Genomic DNA, 16,676 nt, shown 5'->3' with positions numbered 1-16,676 from the left:
AAACATGAACTTATAGATAAAACAGAAACAAGCTTATAGATAAAACTGAAACAAGCCCTAAGAATTAGATTAATTAGAAAAAATCAGAATAACACTTTTACCAATGTTTCAGAGAAGGTCTTAGATACTGTAATTTTTAAAAGAATAAAAAATCATAGAACTGAAATAGTTAATTGTGGAAACAAAACAACAGAAACTGGTCAAATATTGGGTTAGACATACCTGAAAATATAATCAGCAAAATGAAAAATAGAATTACTTAAAATGAAAAACAATCAACGCGCTTAAAAATAATATGAAGGAATATTTAAGAGATGTAGATAAATAAATAAAAAGGTCAGTATATACTGAAAGAAGATGCAGATGGAGAGAACTAGGTAGAAGCAACATACTAAGAGCTAAATTTTGAAAAATCAGCTCCTTTTAATTTCCAAACTCCTTACTACAGAAAAATTGAAATAAATGACTGAAGAAAATTTTAATTTTAAGGTTTTGAGGAAAAAGACCTATTCAACAACAATTTGTATGCAACTAAACAATAATTAGGATCAATCAAAACATTTTATAGACAGTATAAAAATTATTATTCATAAGCTATCATTAAAAGAACTATTAGACATATTTCAGGTGGATAAAAATTGAAGCAAATCTATTAGGATGCAAGAAACAGTGGTGTACAAATAATAAATATATTGAGTAGATTTGTTATATGTCTTGCCTATAAAAAGTAAGTAATGATAAGACAAGTATACGTGGTTAATGGAAAAAGTAAAATTCAATGCTATAAACTACATTATTTTTGCACACACCTGAACAGTAGATAGTGGTAATTTCTATATGTCATGCTGTAGTAAATCATCAAGGTTTCTCATAAACTGAGGTGATTGGCTGGGGATTCTTAATGTTTCTGGCCTCCCTGAGTACCTATGGTATTGATCTCTCAACACATTTATATAAATTTCTTAACCATACCATTTTCCCAAGCACAACATTTGGGAATCTCTGATCTAGACAAGTATAACAAACAAGATGCAGGTAGAACATGCCTGGAGTTAAATCCTATTGTATTTCTATTGTAAATGGGATGGTAGATACAGTAAAAAGAATTAAAGTATCCTTGTTAAAATATTGAAAGTAATGATAAAAAAATATAATGTAGAATACTTAAATAGATAAAGTAATTTGGCTGAGGTTAACATATAAACACTACTTTGTATAAAATAGATGACCACCAAGGACCTACTCTATACCATAGGGGAACTAGACTCCATATTATGTAATAATCCTTTAAGGGAAAAGAATCTGATAAAAGAAATATATACAACTGAAATACTGTGCTGTATTACCTGAAGCATACATGGCATTATAAATAAACTACACTTCAATAAAAAAAATTTTTTTAAAGAACTTCGGTTAAAAATTTAATAAGGGGAGAGGATAATTATACAGTAACAAATCAGTATCTGAAACTCAACAAATATCAAACTGAGTTTTAAAATCCCTGGAGGAGGAAATGGCAACCTGCTCCAGTATTCTTGCTGAGATAATCCCATGGAAAGAGGAACCTGGTGGGCTACAGTCCATGGGGTCACAAAGAGTCAGACACAAGTGAAGTGACTGAGCACACATATTATTTAAAATACACGTACTTAAACTATGAGATCATAGAAATGTGAAAGAAATTATATAAAAACACATAACAAATAATTACAAATAACAAGAAACAGGGTCCTGATGTTAATATCAGATAAAATAAACATGAATGAAAAGCATTACTCAGAATGTGATTATTAATTAGTGCTAACAAGTTATTAAAACTATGAACTTGTTTATATTCAGTGATATATATAGGCTTAAAATATATAAAGATAAAATTGATTATGAACAGGAAGTTATAAATCTACAAATATTATATGAAGATTTAATGTGAATTTCCAAATGATTTATTCATTGTGCAGTTTAAAATAGCAAGGTTTATGGAAAATACAAATAATAAAATTTGTAATTTAGTTAATATAGAAACTGAAACTGCCATTTACAGAATTAGAATTCATAGAACACTTCCATTAGTAGCCACAGAGCAAACTCAAACCAGATTTGTTACCATATGGACAACAACACATTAAATTAGAAGCTGATAACAAAATACAGCCATATTTTCCAAAATCAAAAAATGTAAAACACTCATTCATATAAATGACTCATGGGATGAAAAATAATAAGGAAAATTTGAGTATCCAAATGAAGCTATAATTAAAACACTGTATATAAAATCTGAACTAGAAGAAAATTACCTATCAAATTACCAAGGGCATTTTTCACAGAATTAGAACAAAAAAAAATCTTAAAATCTATATGGAGGCACAGAAACCCCAAATAGCCAAAGTAATATTGAGGGGGGAAAAATGGGAGTTGGAGGAATCAGGCTCCCTGACTTCAGACTAGGCTACAAAGCTATAGTCATCAAAATAGTATGGTACCAGCACAAAACCAGAAATATAGATCAGTGCAACAGGATAGAAAGCTCAGAAATAAACCCAGGCACCTATGATCGACTAATCAGTTACAAAGGGAGCATGACTACACAGTGATGGAAAGACAGTATTTTCAACAAATTGTGCTGGGAAAACTGGAAAACTACATGTAAAAAAAAAATGATCTTTACCATCATATACAAAAAATAAGCTCAAAATTCATTAAAGACAGAAATGTGAGATTCAACACTATAAAACTCCTAGAGGAAAACATAGGCAGAATACTCTCTGACATAAATCATAGCAATATCTTTTTTGATCCATCTTCAAGAATAATGAAAGTAAAAACAAAGATAAACAAATGGAACCTACTTAAACTCAAAAACTTTTGCAAAGTAAAGGAAACAGTAAACAAAACGAAAAAGCAACCCACAAATTGTGAGAAAATATTTTCAAATGATGTGGCTAACGAGATTAGTCTCTGGAAGTTACAAACATGTGGCTTAACATCATCAAAACAAATAACCCAATCAAAAAATTGGCAGAAGTGCTTCCCTGGTAGTTCAGTAGTTAAAATCAGCCCTGCAATGCAGGGGACACTGATTTGATCCCTGGTCTAGGAAGATCCCATGTGCCACAGAGCAGTGAAGCCCATGTGCCACAAGTACTGAAGCCCTTGTTCCTAGAGCCTGTGCTGTGAAACAAGAAGCCCACACACCACAACTAGGGAGTAGACCCCAGTTGCCACAACTAGAGAAAAGTCCATGCATAGCAACGAAGACTCAACACAGCCATAAATAAATACTTTTTAAAAAATGGGAAGAAGACCTAAATAGACACTTCTCCAAAAAAGACATTGAACTGATTGTAAGCACATGAAAAGATGTTCAACATCACCAATTTTTAGAGACATGCAAATCAAAACTACAATGAGATAATTACCTCACAGTAGTCAAAATAGCTATTCTCCAAAATTCCACAAGCAATAAATGCTGGAGAGGGTGTGGAGAGGAGGGAACCCTTGTACACTAGTCGTGAGAATGTAAATTGGTACAGCCACTATGGAGAACAGTTTCAGTTCAGTAGCTCAGTTGTGTCCAACTCTTTGCATCCTCATGGACTGCAGCATGGCAAGCCTTCCCTGTCCATCACCAATTCCTGGAGACTACTCAAAATCATGTCCATCAAGTTGGTGATGCCATCCAACCATCTCATCATGTGTCATCCCCTTCTCCTCCTGCCTTCAATCTTTCCCAGCATCTGTGTCTCTTCCAATGAATCAGTTCCTTGCATCAGGTGGCCAAAGTATTGGAGTTTCAGCTTCAGCATCAGTCCTTCCAATGAATATTCAGGACTGATTTTCTTTAGGATGGACTGCTTTGTTCTCTTTGCTGTCCAAGGGACTCTCAAGAGCCTTTTCCAACACCACAGTTCAAAAGCATCAATTCTTTGGCACTCAGCTTTCTTTATAGTCCAACTCTCACATCCATACATGACTACTGGAAAAACCATAGCTTTGACTAGACCTTTGACTAGACTGAGGACCTTTGTTGGCAATGTAATGTCTCTGCTTTTTAATATGCTGTCTAGGTTGGTAGAGTATGGTGATTCCTTAAAAAACTGAAAAATAGAGCTACCATATGGTCTTGCAATCCCAGTTCGGGGCATATATCCAGAGAAAAACATGATCTGAAAGGATATGTGGAAACCAGTGTTCACTGCAGCACTGTTTACAATAGCGAAGACATGAAAGCAAACTAAATGTCCACTGACAACAACGGATAAAGAAGACGCGGGACATATATACAATGGAATATTACTCAGCCCTTAGAAAGACTGAAATAATGCCATTTGCAACAACATGGAAAGACCTAGAATGTGTCATGCTGAGTGAAGCCAGAGAAAGAGAAATATGATATATCCCTTATATGCGGAATCTAAAAAGTAATGGTACAAATGAACTTACTTACAAAACAGAAACAGACTCAGAGAACAAACTTATTGTTACCAGGGAGGAAAGGTGGCGTTGAGAAGGGGTATGTTGGGAGCTGGAGATCGACATGTATACACTGCTATATTTGTACCAGCTTTTGGGAGAAGATTTCCAGGAAACTGAGGAAAAAGAAGTCAGACAAGCCCAATGAACCTTCTGCACTGAGTATATGAAACAGGCTATGCAATGGGACACAAAAGACCTAGAGTTTGCAGGACACAATTCAAGAGTGAAGAGAGTAACACAGAAAAGCAACTCCAGATCACTGCAGAAGGTCTCATTCAATTATTAAACTCAGTCAACTCATGAGCATATGCTTCTGAGGAAGTGACCCAAGACCAGAAGTGAACCATACAAAATAATTAGAGGAAACAGCATTTAGAACTCATACAGGGCCAGGAATAATGCCTGTTTCTTTCAGCCAAACTGGAAAGCTTCATGAAGATTCATGGCTCACTGGTAGAGTACAGATGATGAGTCTTACCTCCATAGGAGAGAAAATACTTAGCCGAAGACTGACCACTGTCCTGGTTTTGTCTAATAAATCTTAAAAGAAAGTCCTGAAAGATTAAATTGTTTTCAGGTAAGGGAAGGTGGAGATTTTTTTGGAATTAAAAGTGTCTAGAACTCAACAAGGTTAAATCCACAATGGCTGGCATGCCATTAAAAAAAAAGCATTAAACAGGAAGGTATATCCCAAATGAGAACAGAAATTAATAAACAGAAACCAATCCAGAAATGACACAATGACACAGTGCTTAGAATTAGCAAAAAAGGACATAATGATGATTATAATTTCAGTCTTGAAGAAGTTAGAGACATGAAAGATATGTGAAAGTTACTTAGTTGTTTACAACTCTTTGTGACCCCATGGACTATATACAGTGCATGGAATTCTCCAGGCCAGAATACTGCAGTGGGTAGCCTTTCCATTCTCCACGGGATCTTCCCAACCCAGGGGTCGAACCCAGGTCTCATGCATTGCAGGTGGATTCTTTACCAGGTGAGCCACCAGGGAAGCATGGCATAAATCAAATTTACACAGATAAAAACTCCAAAATATGCTGAATGGATTAAGGGCATATTAGATGATACAGAAAGATTTGTGAATGTGGAGATATTCAATGCAAATTATAAAAGAGAAGATAAACCATAAAATGACGAGAAAATCAGTGAGCTGTGGGCAAGGTCAAAAAGTCAATTACATGTGTAATTAACATTCTCAAAGATAAAACAGAGATAAATGTCAAAAAAACTTACTGAAGAAATAGTGGCAGACAATGTCTTAAATTTGGTGAAATGTAATCTAATCAGTTCAATATACACCTGTAGTCATATCAATTAGTTTATGATTCCTAGGAAAGACAAGAGGTAGCTGTAGCAGAGATTTATTTGGGTGGTGGTTTGATAAGATTTCTTATGATAGGAAGTCTCTCACAGTAGGGAACCTTCCAGAAACTTTTGGATCATTGCTCAGAAGAAGAGGGATAGGGGACTCACAGAGGGGAGGGAAACAGAGAGCTTATAGGTGATGTCACTCAGCAGCATGGCAGCGAATCTCTAGGGTCAGAACTCTGAAGGCAACAATGGTTTGGGATCTTTTATAGTCTCAGGGTTTGACAAATCTGTGGCTAGCAGATATTGGGTTCAGCTGAAGTCTGGATTACTATTTCTGATTACTAATCCGATGACTAATTACTAACCACTGTCCTGGTTTTTTAAGTCCTGAAAGATTAAATTGTTTTCAGGTAATTTAGCTATGTACCAGAAGGAAGGTGGAGATTTTTTTTGAAATTTAAAGAAAAGTTTCTAGAACTCATCAAGGTTAAATCAACAATGGCTGGCTTAAAGTATGGATTTTTTTTAGGGATGGTTTCTTCATCTTTTGCTCAGCATTAAGTGTTATTTCAGATTGGGAATTTGACACTTACATTGTGGTAACTCTGGAATTCACATCCAGTTCTCCAGGATTTTCTGTGGTATTTTTTAAATCACTTAAACTGTGGTATTAACATTTGGGACTTTGCTAGACCATTTTTACAAAGGCTATTTCTTACTGAATGTAATCACGGAAGTCTCTATTTTCATAACTTACATTTAGGGAATATTTTAGTAAAAATTTTTTGTAATGCCACAAGCTATAACAGAACAAACCAAAAAAAAAAAAAGAAAGAAAGAAAGAAAGAAAAAGAAACAAAAAGACTCAGTTACCTCTTCTAGTCTTTGCAAATTGCCTCTTTTCTGGAGCCCAACATGAAAGCTTGATGTCTACTCAAGTCCTTTTTGAGCGTGTATCTCAGCTTTCCGAGTTTTCTCAGCCATATATATGGCTGGTGTTGAACATCCTAATTCCACAAAAAGCCTCACTCTAGTTCCTTAGGTGGTCTGTTGTATGTCTCTGCCCATAATATCTTGCCTCAGGTTTCTGTGGATTTATTGTCCTCTTGCAGCTTTTATGAGAGGTGCCTGCTACTTATCCCACCTGTGACCTGAGTTGGGAGAAATAGAAATGAATGCTTTGCTTCAGGTATCCCCTAAACATGTTAGAACAGATGTATACAATAATCTGCAAATAAGATCAGCCAGTTCTCTCTGGTTTAAGAGAAGGAACTGGAAACTAGCGTGCTCCCACTTCAAGACCAAGACTGACTCCACACCAGAAGAGTGTGGGGAAAAGTAAACATACAAATAAAATTTTCTATAATTTTGGAGGATGTTTTTTTTCTGATTGAGTGTTCACTTGGTTTCTATAAACCTTTGAGTGTTCTCCAGAAATCTGAGAAAGATGGCTCAGAGAGCCCTGCTTGTTTTGTGTTTTTCCAGAGGGAGAACAGGTCTTGGAAATTTGTAGTACCCCATTTTTCTGACCACCCATACTTTTAATATATCCCAGATCTGTAGTGAAAATCCACATTCACTCAAGTGTTGGTCCTTCTTTTAAGGATTTGTGAGGTGAAAGTGAAAGTCACTCAGTCATGTCTGACTCTTTGGGATCCCATGGACTATACAGTCCATGGAATTCTCCAGGCCAGAATACTGGAGTGGGTAGCCTTTCCCTTCTCCAGGGGATCTCCTCAACCCAAGCATCGAACAGGTCTTCTGCATTGCATGTGGATTCTTGGCAATTTATTAAACTTTTCAAAAACTTTTTCAATTTAAAACTTTTTTGTACTGTTCCCTATTTCTTTTTTTGGCTGTGCTCTACAGACAGCATGTAGGATCTTAGTTCCCTGACCAGAGATGGAACCCATGCTCCCTACATTTAGCACACACTTAACCACTGGACTGTCAGGGAAGTCCCTCTTTGATTTCTGATTGTAGTTTGTTATCCCCTTCCATCTCTTTACTTTAGATTTCTGAACAATTATTTTTATAGCTTCTTAAGTTGGAGACTTAGATAATTTATTCTAGATATTTATTTTCCTGAATGCTCATTTCTTTCGTTATTACTCATTTAAATAACTTATCTAATTTTACTGTGATTACTGACTTTATCTATGGGTTATGTAGAAGTATGTTCCTTAGTTTTAAAGTTTGTCTATTTTTTGGATTTTTTCCCCTAGTAGGAGATTAAATCCCATTGCAATCAGACTGTATACTCATAATAAATTTATAACTTGTCTTATGGCCATGTATGATGTCATATAAATAGAATCATATCACATATAGTCTTTTTAGATCTGGCTTCTTTTATCAAAGTACATTTAAAATTTATCTAAATTGAATGAATTACTAGTTCCTTATTTTTATGGCTAAGGAACATTCCATTCCATGTATGTAATAAGGCTTATCTATCCACCTTTTGAAAGGCATCTAAGTTCTTTCAGTTCGGTTAAATTTTTGAATAAAACTTCTATATATATGTCCAAGCTTTTGTATTAACATAATTTACATTTCTCTTGGAAAATCCTTAGGATTTGGATTGCTAGACATATGTTATGTGGTTATTTAACTTCATAAGTATCTGCCAAACTGTTTTCTAAAATGATTATAACATTTTACATTCTTACCAGCAGTGTGTGACATTTCTGTTTTTCTGCATTCTCTCCAAAACTTTGTATTTTAAGTTTCTTGTTTACAGTTTTATCCATTTCAATAGGTGTGCAGTGATATCTAATTGCTTCTGGTTCCATTTTTCCAAAATGGTGATCAGCATTGTTCTTCACTAGGGGAAAGCAAATAAAAACGAAGTGAGGTATCTTTACAGTCATACCAAAATAGCTAAAATTAAGAAAGCTGACAATTCCAAACTTGGTTAAGATGTAAAAAAAACTGGGACTCTCATTATGCTGTTTTGGTTGTTGGAAATAGTACAAACACTTTGGGAGGGAAACCTATCTTGGCACTAGATACTGAAGCAAACAATATTCCTATTTATGATGCAATACAGCAATCCCACCCCTAGAGAAACAAGTGCTTACGTGCCTGTACTTTGAAATGCAAGTATAAGAAATTCATAGCAAAGTAGTTTATAATATACCCAAACTGGAAATAACCACATGCCTATCAAGAATAGAATTAAATAAATTCTGGTCTATGAACACATCGATTACAAAGGATAAAATTCCTGCTATACATACTACTATCAGTGAATATCATAGATACTTATTTGAGAGAAACCAAACACAAACTATGCACAAATTAGTACATACTCTGATTTCTTTTTACATAATATTTAAGAAGAGGCAAAACAAATTTATGGTGACAGAAATAAGAACAGTGGTTGGCTGTATAGTGGGTGATTGATTTAAAAGGGGCATAAGAGGGAATTCCCTGGCAGTCCAGTGGTTAGGACTTTACACTGGGAGGACTAAGATCTTGCGAGCTGTGAGGCACAGCCGAGAAACTGGATCCAATTATACAGAGTGAAGTAAGCCAGAAAGAAAAACACCAATACAGTATACTAACACATATATATGGAATTTAGAAAGATGGTAACAATAACCCTGTGTGTGAGACAGCAAAAGAGACACAGATGTATAGAACAGAGTTGCCAGTCCAGGTTCGATGCATGATACTGGATGCTTGGGTCTGGTGCACTGAGATGACCCAGAAGGATGGTACGAGGAGGGAGGAGGGAGGGGGGTTCAGGATGGGGAACACGTGTATACCTGTGGTGGATTCATGTTGATGTATGGCAAAACCAATACAGTATTATAAAGTAATTAACCTCCAATTAAAATAAATTTATATTAAAAGAAAAAATATAAAAATGAGACATAAGAGAACTGTATGGAATAATAAATTGAAAAGGGTAGTAATTATGAGGTTATATGCAGATGTAAAATTTGAATCTATATAATTAAGATTATACACTGGAAAATTACCCAGCCTTAAAAAAGTGAAAATTTGCAATAATATGAATGGACCTGAAGGGTATTATGCTTAGTGAAATAAGTCAGAGAAAGACACATACTGTATGTTATCATTTGATGTGGAATCTAAAAAATGAAGTAAATGAAAAAATAAAAGCAGAATCACAGATACAGAGAAAAGTCTAGTAGTTAACAGTGGGGCAAGACAGGGATATGGGATTGAAAAATACAAATTAATATGTACGAAACAAATAAGCTACAAAGATATTGTACAGTGCATGGGATTTAGCCAATATTTTATAACAGTAAATGGAATATAATCTATAAAAATATTGAATGTTATATACGTGAAACTAATATAAATCAACTGTACTTCAGTAAAAATAAAAATCACAAAACCTCAAAAAATAAAAGATATATACAGATTAATATACCTCACTGAATGCATTTACATGTCTTTTTGTTATTGTTACCTGACTTGTTTGCTTTAGACTTGTTTATTAACCTAAAAAACAGCTTTTAAATTAAATGAATCTGAGGGCTTAAATTAATCTGAGGTCTTATATATAAATTTAGCTATAAAACAAAGTGTAAGATCATTTTCTGGAAAATATATTTTCACTTATTAGATGAATGAAATAGTTACGAAATCAGGGCCTTGAGAAAGAAACACAGTCCTATTTTCTTACGATATAATTTTCTTCCCTGTAGTAGCTGAGATTTGCAAATTCTGAAAAATACAAGGCTGAGAATTGTTGGTGTCCAAATCACGTTGGAGAGGCCTCAGGTAAATATGAAGAAGTTATGTCTATAGTTAGAAGGAACTAGGAACGATAGTGATTGAAAGCAGGTGATTAAAATATCAATGTAACTTGAAAGTTTCTCACTTTTGATGTATTCAGTTTAAGCTAGAATTTTAAGATAATTTTTGAAAAAGCTTGAATTTAACTAACATCTTATGGAAAAAACCCAAATGAACTTCTTGTCTAACCCAATATTAATAAAGAATTATTGAGTAATGTCAATATCATGGCATCATGAAATGCTCCCTTTTTCTCTCCTTTTCAGTCTATAACCATTAAAACAGCTATAACTCAACAAAGATGCCTCTACCCAGGATTCTGGACAGTTCTACACATCTGTACATCTTCAGGTAGGTGGAGTGGAAACATAGAAGAGGTAGAACAAGTGGAGCAGTTGAGACAGTGCCTGTTATCCTGGGCCCCCAGCTGCAGTGGCTGAGCCTGTAGCCCCAGAGAACCTAGTAGCATCAGGGAAGGCAACACACAGATAACCAGCCTTTCAGCTGAAGTGGTATCCACAGCCACAGGGAACTAACTGAACATAGGGCAGTAAAACCTGTGACCCTGTCCCATCAGCCATAGAGGCACCTATGACTCTGGCTCTGCAATACCACCTACAGTGGTGGCAGCCATGAACCTAACAACCCTAGTCAAGGCAGAGACACCTTTGACACTGGTTCCCCACCCCTCCTCATGATGGGAGAGTATACAACACAGGATACTGGATCCAGTACAGGTTCCCACCATCCTGGTGCCACAGGCAGCAGTGCCAGTTACACCAGTAGCGGCAAGGCATCTGTGACTCCAGAGGCACAATCAGCAACATTGAGGGGAGATAACTCTGAAAGAGTCCTTGTAGGTTGAAAAGCTTCAATTCTCAGGTATACCCAGAGGTATACTAACTTGTTGAATTCTTAGAATCAAGAAAGAAGAAAAAGGAGGAGAGGAAGAGAAGGAAGAAAGGTGTTCATTACTTCAAATGCATCAGCAGAGGAACAACATCAAGTAAAATGAAGAACCACACTAACATTGTATCACAAGAAGAAAATGACAGTTCCCAAGAAGCGGTGTAAATGGAATTTTGCCAAGTAACTGATAACAGAATTCAAGGTAACTGTCATGAAGAAACTAAGTGATATACAAGAAAACGTAGAATGAAAACCTAGAAAGGCAGTTCAGTCAGATCATGAATAAAATGAACAGAAGGAGAAACCGAAACTCTTAAACAGAATGTGTGCTCAGTTGTCCATTTAGTCCAGGCTATGGTTTTTCCAGTGGTCATGTATGGATGTGAGAGTTGGACTGTGAGGAAAGCTGAGCACTGAAGAATTGATGCTTTTGAACTGTGGTGTTGGAGAAGACTCTTGGGAGTCCTTTGGGCTTCAAGGGGATCCAACCAGTCCATCCTAAAGGAGATCAGTCACTGGAAGGACTGATGCTGAAGCTTAAACTCCAATACTTTGGCCACCTCATGCGAAAAGTTGACTCATTGGAAAAGACTCTGATGTTGGGAAGGATTGGGGGCAGGAGGAGAAGGGGACAAAAAAGTATGAGATGGCTGGATGGCATCACCGACTCGATGGACATGAGTTTGGGTGAATTCCGAGAGTTGGTGATGGACAGGGAGGCCTGGTGTGCTGGAATTCATGGGGTCGCAAAGAGTCAGACACAACTGAGTGATTGAACTGAACTGAACTGTGCTCAGTTGTGTCCAACTCTGCGACCCCATAGACTGCATCCCACAAGTCTTCTCTGTCCATGGGATTTCCCAGGTAAGGATACTGGAGTGAGTTTCTATTCCCTATTCTAGGGGATCTTCCTGACCTAGGGATCGTACCTGCATCTCCTGTGTCTCCTGCATTGGCAGGTGGATTCTTGACCACTGAGGTACCTGTGAATCCCTAAAAAAAAAAAAAAAAAGTACCAAATTATTAAGTTGAAGAACCCTCCAAAATGAGATGAATAATGCATAGAAAGCATTGTAAATAGAAAAGACCATGTGGAAGACAGAATCAGTGAGTTCAAAGGTAGAACTCTAGCAGTGACCCACATAAAACAAGAGAAAGAAAATCTAAAAAAATGAAGAAATAATATGAGAACTACCCAACTCTTAAAAAGGGAAAAATTAAGATAATGGGTATCCCAGAAGGAGAAAGGTAGAAGGTAGTATAACAGCATTCATTTAAAGAAAAAATAGGTGAGAACTTCCCAAATATGGGGAAGGAACAGGATATAGAATTTCACGAAACCAAGAGAATACCTAATTACCTCAATGCAAAAAGACCTTCCTCAAGATATATTAAAACTATCAAAAGTCAATGACAAAGGCAGAATTTTAAGGTGAGCCAGGGGGGAATAATGGTAACCTACAAAGAAACTCTTATTAGGCTATCAGCAGATTTCTCTATAGTCAAGGAGAGAGTGGAATGATGTACTCAAAATACTAAAAGATAAAAATTGTCAACCAACAATACACTATTTAGCAAGATGCCATTCAGCTATGAAGAAGAAATAAAATCCTTTCCCAGAAAAACAAAAGCTGAGGGAGTTTCTCAACCCCTAGACCTGCCTTACAAGACATGTTGAAACCAGCTCTTCTATCTGAAACAAAAAGGCAAAGGCACATAAAGCTTTGAATAAGGTGATAGAATTGGACATTTTCAACTCCATATTAGAATGGGCTGTTAAGCAGTTAATTATAGCATGAAGGTTAAAGAGAAAAGACAGTAAAAAATAATTACACCTGCAATTTGATAAAATCAAAACAAAAACGGATACATAATGTGAGATAAGAGCATAAAAGGGAGAAGAGAAAAAGGATGAAAATCAGACAAAGATAAGATGCTATCAGCAGAAAAAGGACTGTTTTGTCTAGGAGACATCTTAAAAATACCTCATGGCAACCACAAAACATAACATCTATAGCACAGACACACAAAAAAAGAGGAAACCGAGAAAAACATAGAAAACTACTAACATAAAATGGTAGAAAACACAAAATTAAACGAGTTATAGAGTAATAAGAAAACAAGAAGACTGCTACCTCATGCCATACACAAAGTGAACTAAAGACTTGAATATGGCGTATGAAACCATAAACTCCTAGCAGAAAGCATAAAGAGTACATTCTTTAACATCAGTTTAGCAGTACCTTTCTGGATGTCTCCTCATGCAAAGGAAGCAAAACCAAAAATAAATAAGTGGAACCTGCAGCAAATTAAATGGTTTCTGCAACAGCTCAGGAAACCAAATCATAATCAAAAGACAACCTACTAAAAGAAAATACTTGCAAATCATAAATTTGATAAGATTTAATGGCAAAAATCACTTCATGGGAAATAGATGGGGAAACAGTGGAAACTGTGTCAGACTTTATTTTTTGGGGCTCCAAAATCACTGCAGATGATGACTGCAGCCATGAAATTAAAAGACGCTTACTTCTTGGAAGGAAGGTTATGACCAACCTAGAAAATATATTAAAAAAGCAGAGACATTACTTTGCCAACAAAAGTCCATCTAGTCAAGGCTATGGTTTTTCCAGTGGTCATGTATGGATGTGAGGGTTGGACTGGGAAGAAAGCTGAGTGCCAAAAAATTGATTTTTTGAACTGTTTTTGGAGAAGACTCTTGAGAGTCCCTTGGACTGCAAGGAGATCCAACCAGTCCATTCTGAAGGAGATCAGCCCTGGGATTTCTTTGGAAGGAATGATGCTAAAGCTGAAACTCCAGTAATTTGGCCACCTCATGCAAAGAGTTGACTCATTGGAAAAGACTCTGATGCTGGGAGGGATTGGAGGCAGGAGGAGAAGGGGACGACTGGATGGCATCACCAACTCGATGGACGTGAATTTGAGTGAACTCTGGGAGTTGGTGATGGACAGGGAGGCCTGGCGTGCTGCGATTCATGGGGTCGCAAAGAGTCGGACATGACTGAGCGACTGAACTGAACTGAACTCAAAGGTCAAAATATATAAAGAACACATTTAAGTGAATAACAAAAACAACAACAAAATCCCAAGTTTTAAAAATGGACAAAGGACCTGAATAAACATTTTTCCAAAGGTGACATATGATAGTTCATTGGGCAAATGAAAGGATGTTCAACATCCTTAATTATTAGAGAAATACAAATGAAAACCACAATGAGCTATTGCTTCACAACTTTTGGCATTCTATTATCAAAGAGGTAGGAAATAACAAGTGTTGAAGAGGATGTGGAGAAAAGAACTCTGTCATCTTGTGCTTACTGCAAGGCAAATGGCTCTGCCAGTTGGGACTACAATTTATCAAGCTGGCAGAGTGACAAATTTCATTGTTGTAGAAAATTTTATCATATATTCAGTTCTGAACAGTTCATATGAAAGAGGTGTGAGCAGGCAGAACTTAGCAATACTGTAATGACACTGGCCCAGGAGACAGAGATCATTTGGTTTCCTTGAACCTGGAGCATATCTCTCTGAAAGATTTATCTGCCTCAGCTGCCACCAAGGGTCCCTGAGTTTCAGGATCAGATAATACAACAAAACAGGATCTCCCTATGAAAAAAAAAAAATTTTGTCACTCATGCCTGTCTTCCGTATGAACTGTTCAGAACTGAATATATGATAAAATTTTCTACAACAATGAAATTTGTCACTCTGCACATAAAGTAGGATGTTGAAGAATTAATTCTTAAAATTATACATTAATAGCTTTAACTTCCAGCTAATTCTGCCCCATAAGAAGGATGTTGAGACAGTCACCAGTTTATGGTAGAATAGTGATATATCCGCAAGTGACTTCTGAACTAAAGTTGTTTAATATGCATGTTTGTTGATGCAGTATTGTCACCCAGAAAATCACTCTGCCAGTAATAGCTTCCAGTAGATGTAGCCTTGGTCCTCTGAGACACTGGTTGCCAGCTTCAGTGTACCAATATTGGGAAAAGTAGTCATATATTAGAAATATTTGTGCAAAGAATTAATTGGTGAACAAACCATAATTAGAGGGAAACCCAAAACATCATATGACTAACATTAAAACATAATTTTTAGAAACATTTGTAGTAAGATAACTTTATATTAACAAAGCTATGGATATCTGTGAAGAATACATTAGTTTATTAATCATGCAGAGAAGGTCAGAGGAGAACTGAATATGGGATGGACTGTGTTACTCTTCATCATCCCTAAACTTTATGTCTGAGTTTAGATGACTAAAATATATATATATATATATATATATATTGAAATTTAAAGAAAAAATTTATTTTTAGATCTGAAAATCAATTTTTAGGGTCTTTTTTTTGGCAAGGTAATAGTAGGTTATAAAGTGAAAATTAATGGAGTAATAGGGGACTTAAAAATATATATTTTTTAAATTTAAAAAATGATAATAGTAAAAATTATCTATGACTTTTTCTGTAGCTGTTGTGGACCGTGTGGGGTCAGTTCATTTTCATATAGTTCCTTGGTCCGGCTTGTACTTCTCAAGGTCTATAGGCCCCTTCCTATGTAGTTGGTGCTAACTACAGGGTTTTAATCTATTGCACCTGTCACTTCAAGAACGGTTCCCTCTGTTTATTTTAGCTTGTTTGCTGGTCTCTTCAGTGTCTTAATTTCTGCCCTGACACAACAGGGACAGTGGTGGTCACTTTTTTAGGCTGACTTGTTCAGTCGTGCTGTGGGGAGGGAGGAACACTGCAAACAAATATCACTGGCATGTGCTCACAGTGTTTGAGCTGCATTGGGTTTGCCCCCACTCATGGCGTGTGTGGTTTCCCAGTCTACACTGCTCAGCATCTAGCTTGTTCTGCCGGGAACTGTCTGATGCAGGCCCTGGTTTGCATGCACTTCCCAGGTCTAAGCCGCTCAGGTTCTCGGGTACTCCACAAAGGTGCAGACTTGGTTGGGCCTGCGTTTTGTGCCCGTCCCAGGTCTGAGCAGCTAAGGTGACCAGGTGCTTGGCTAGCACAATTGCCCCCAGTTGAAGGCTGCGGCTTATAGCCTCCCCCGTCCCAGTCCCTTGGTTTTCTGGGTGTACAACAAGCACGCCTTCTCAGGTGTACCATGTGTCTCTTCTGGGGAGCTGATCTCTGCCTGAGACCCTCCTG

At 36.5% G+C, this 16,676-nt stretch overlaps 1 protein-coding gene across 1 annotated transcript in view; it reads left to right on the top strand.

Annotated features, from left to right (window-relative positions):
• LOC129639552 (uncharacterized) overlaps positions 1-14,397 on the top strand; it is a 128,775-nt gene extending 114,378 nt beyond the window's left edge. The window contains exons 6-8 of the mRNA XM_055564685.1: positions 10,494-10,569; positions 10,851-10,935; positions 11,504-14,397. Coding sequence (XP_055420660.1) covers positions 10,494-10,516 — 23 coding nt within the window. The 3' untranslated portion in view covers positions 10,517-10,569; positions 10,851-10,935; positions 11,504-14,397. The remainder of the gene's footprint in view (positions 1-10,493; positions 10,570-10,850; positions 10,936-11,503) is intronic.
• The last annotated feature ends 2,279 nt before the right edge of the window (positions 14,398-16,676 follow it).

Source organism: Bubalus kerabau, chromosome X, assembly GCF_029407905.1.
Source record: "Bubalus kerabau isolate K-KA32 ecotype Philippines breed swamp buffalo chromosome X, PCC_UOA_SB_1v2, whole genome shotgun sequence".
NCBI lineage: Eukaryota > Metazoa > Chordata > Mammalia > Artiodactyla > Bovidae > Bubalus > Bubalus kerabau.
Note: the sequence above shows the minus strand (reverse complement) of the source record. Positions and strands in the feature narration are given on the sequence as shown.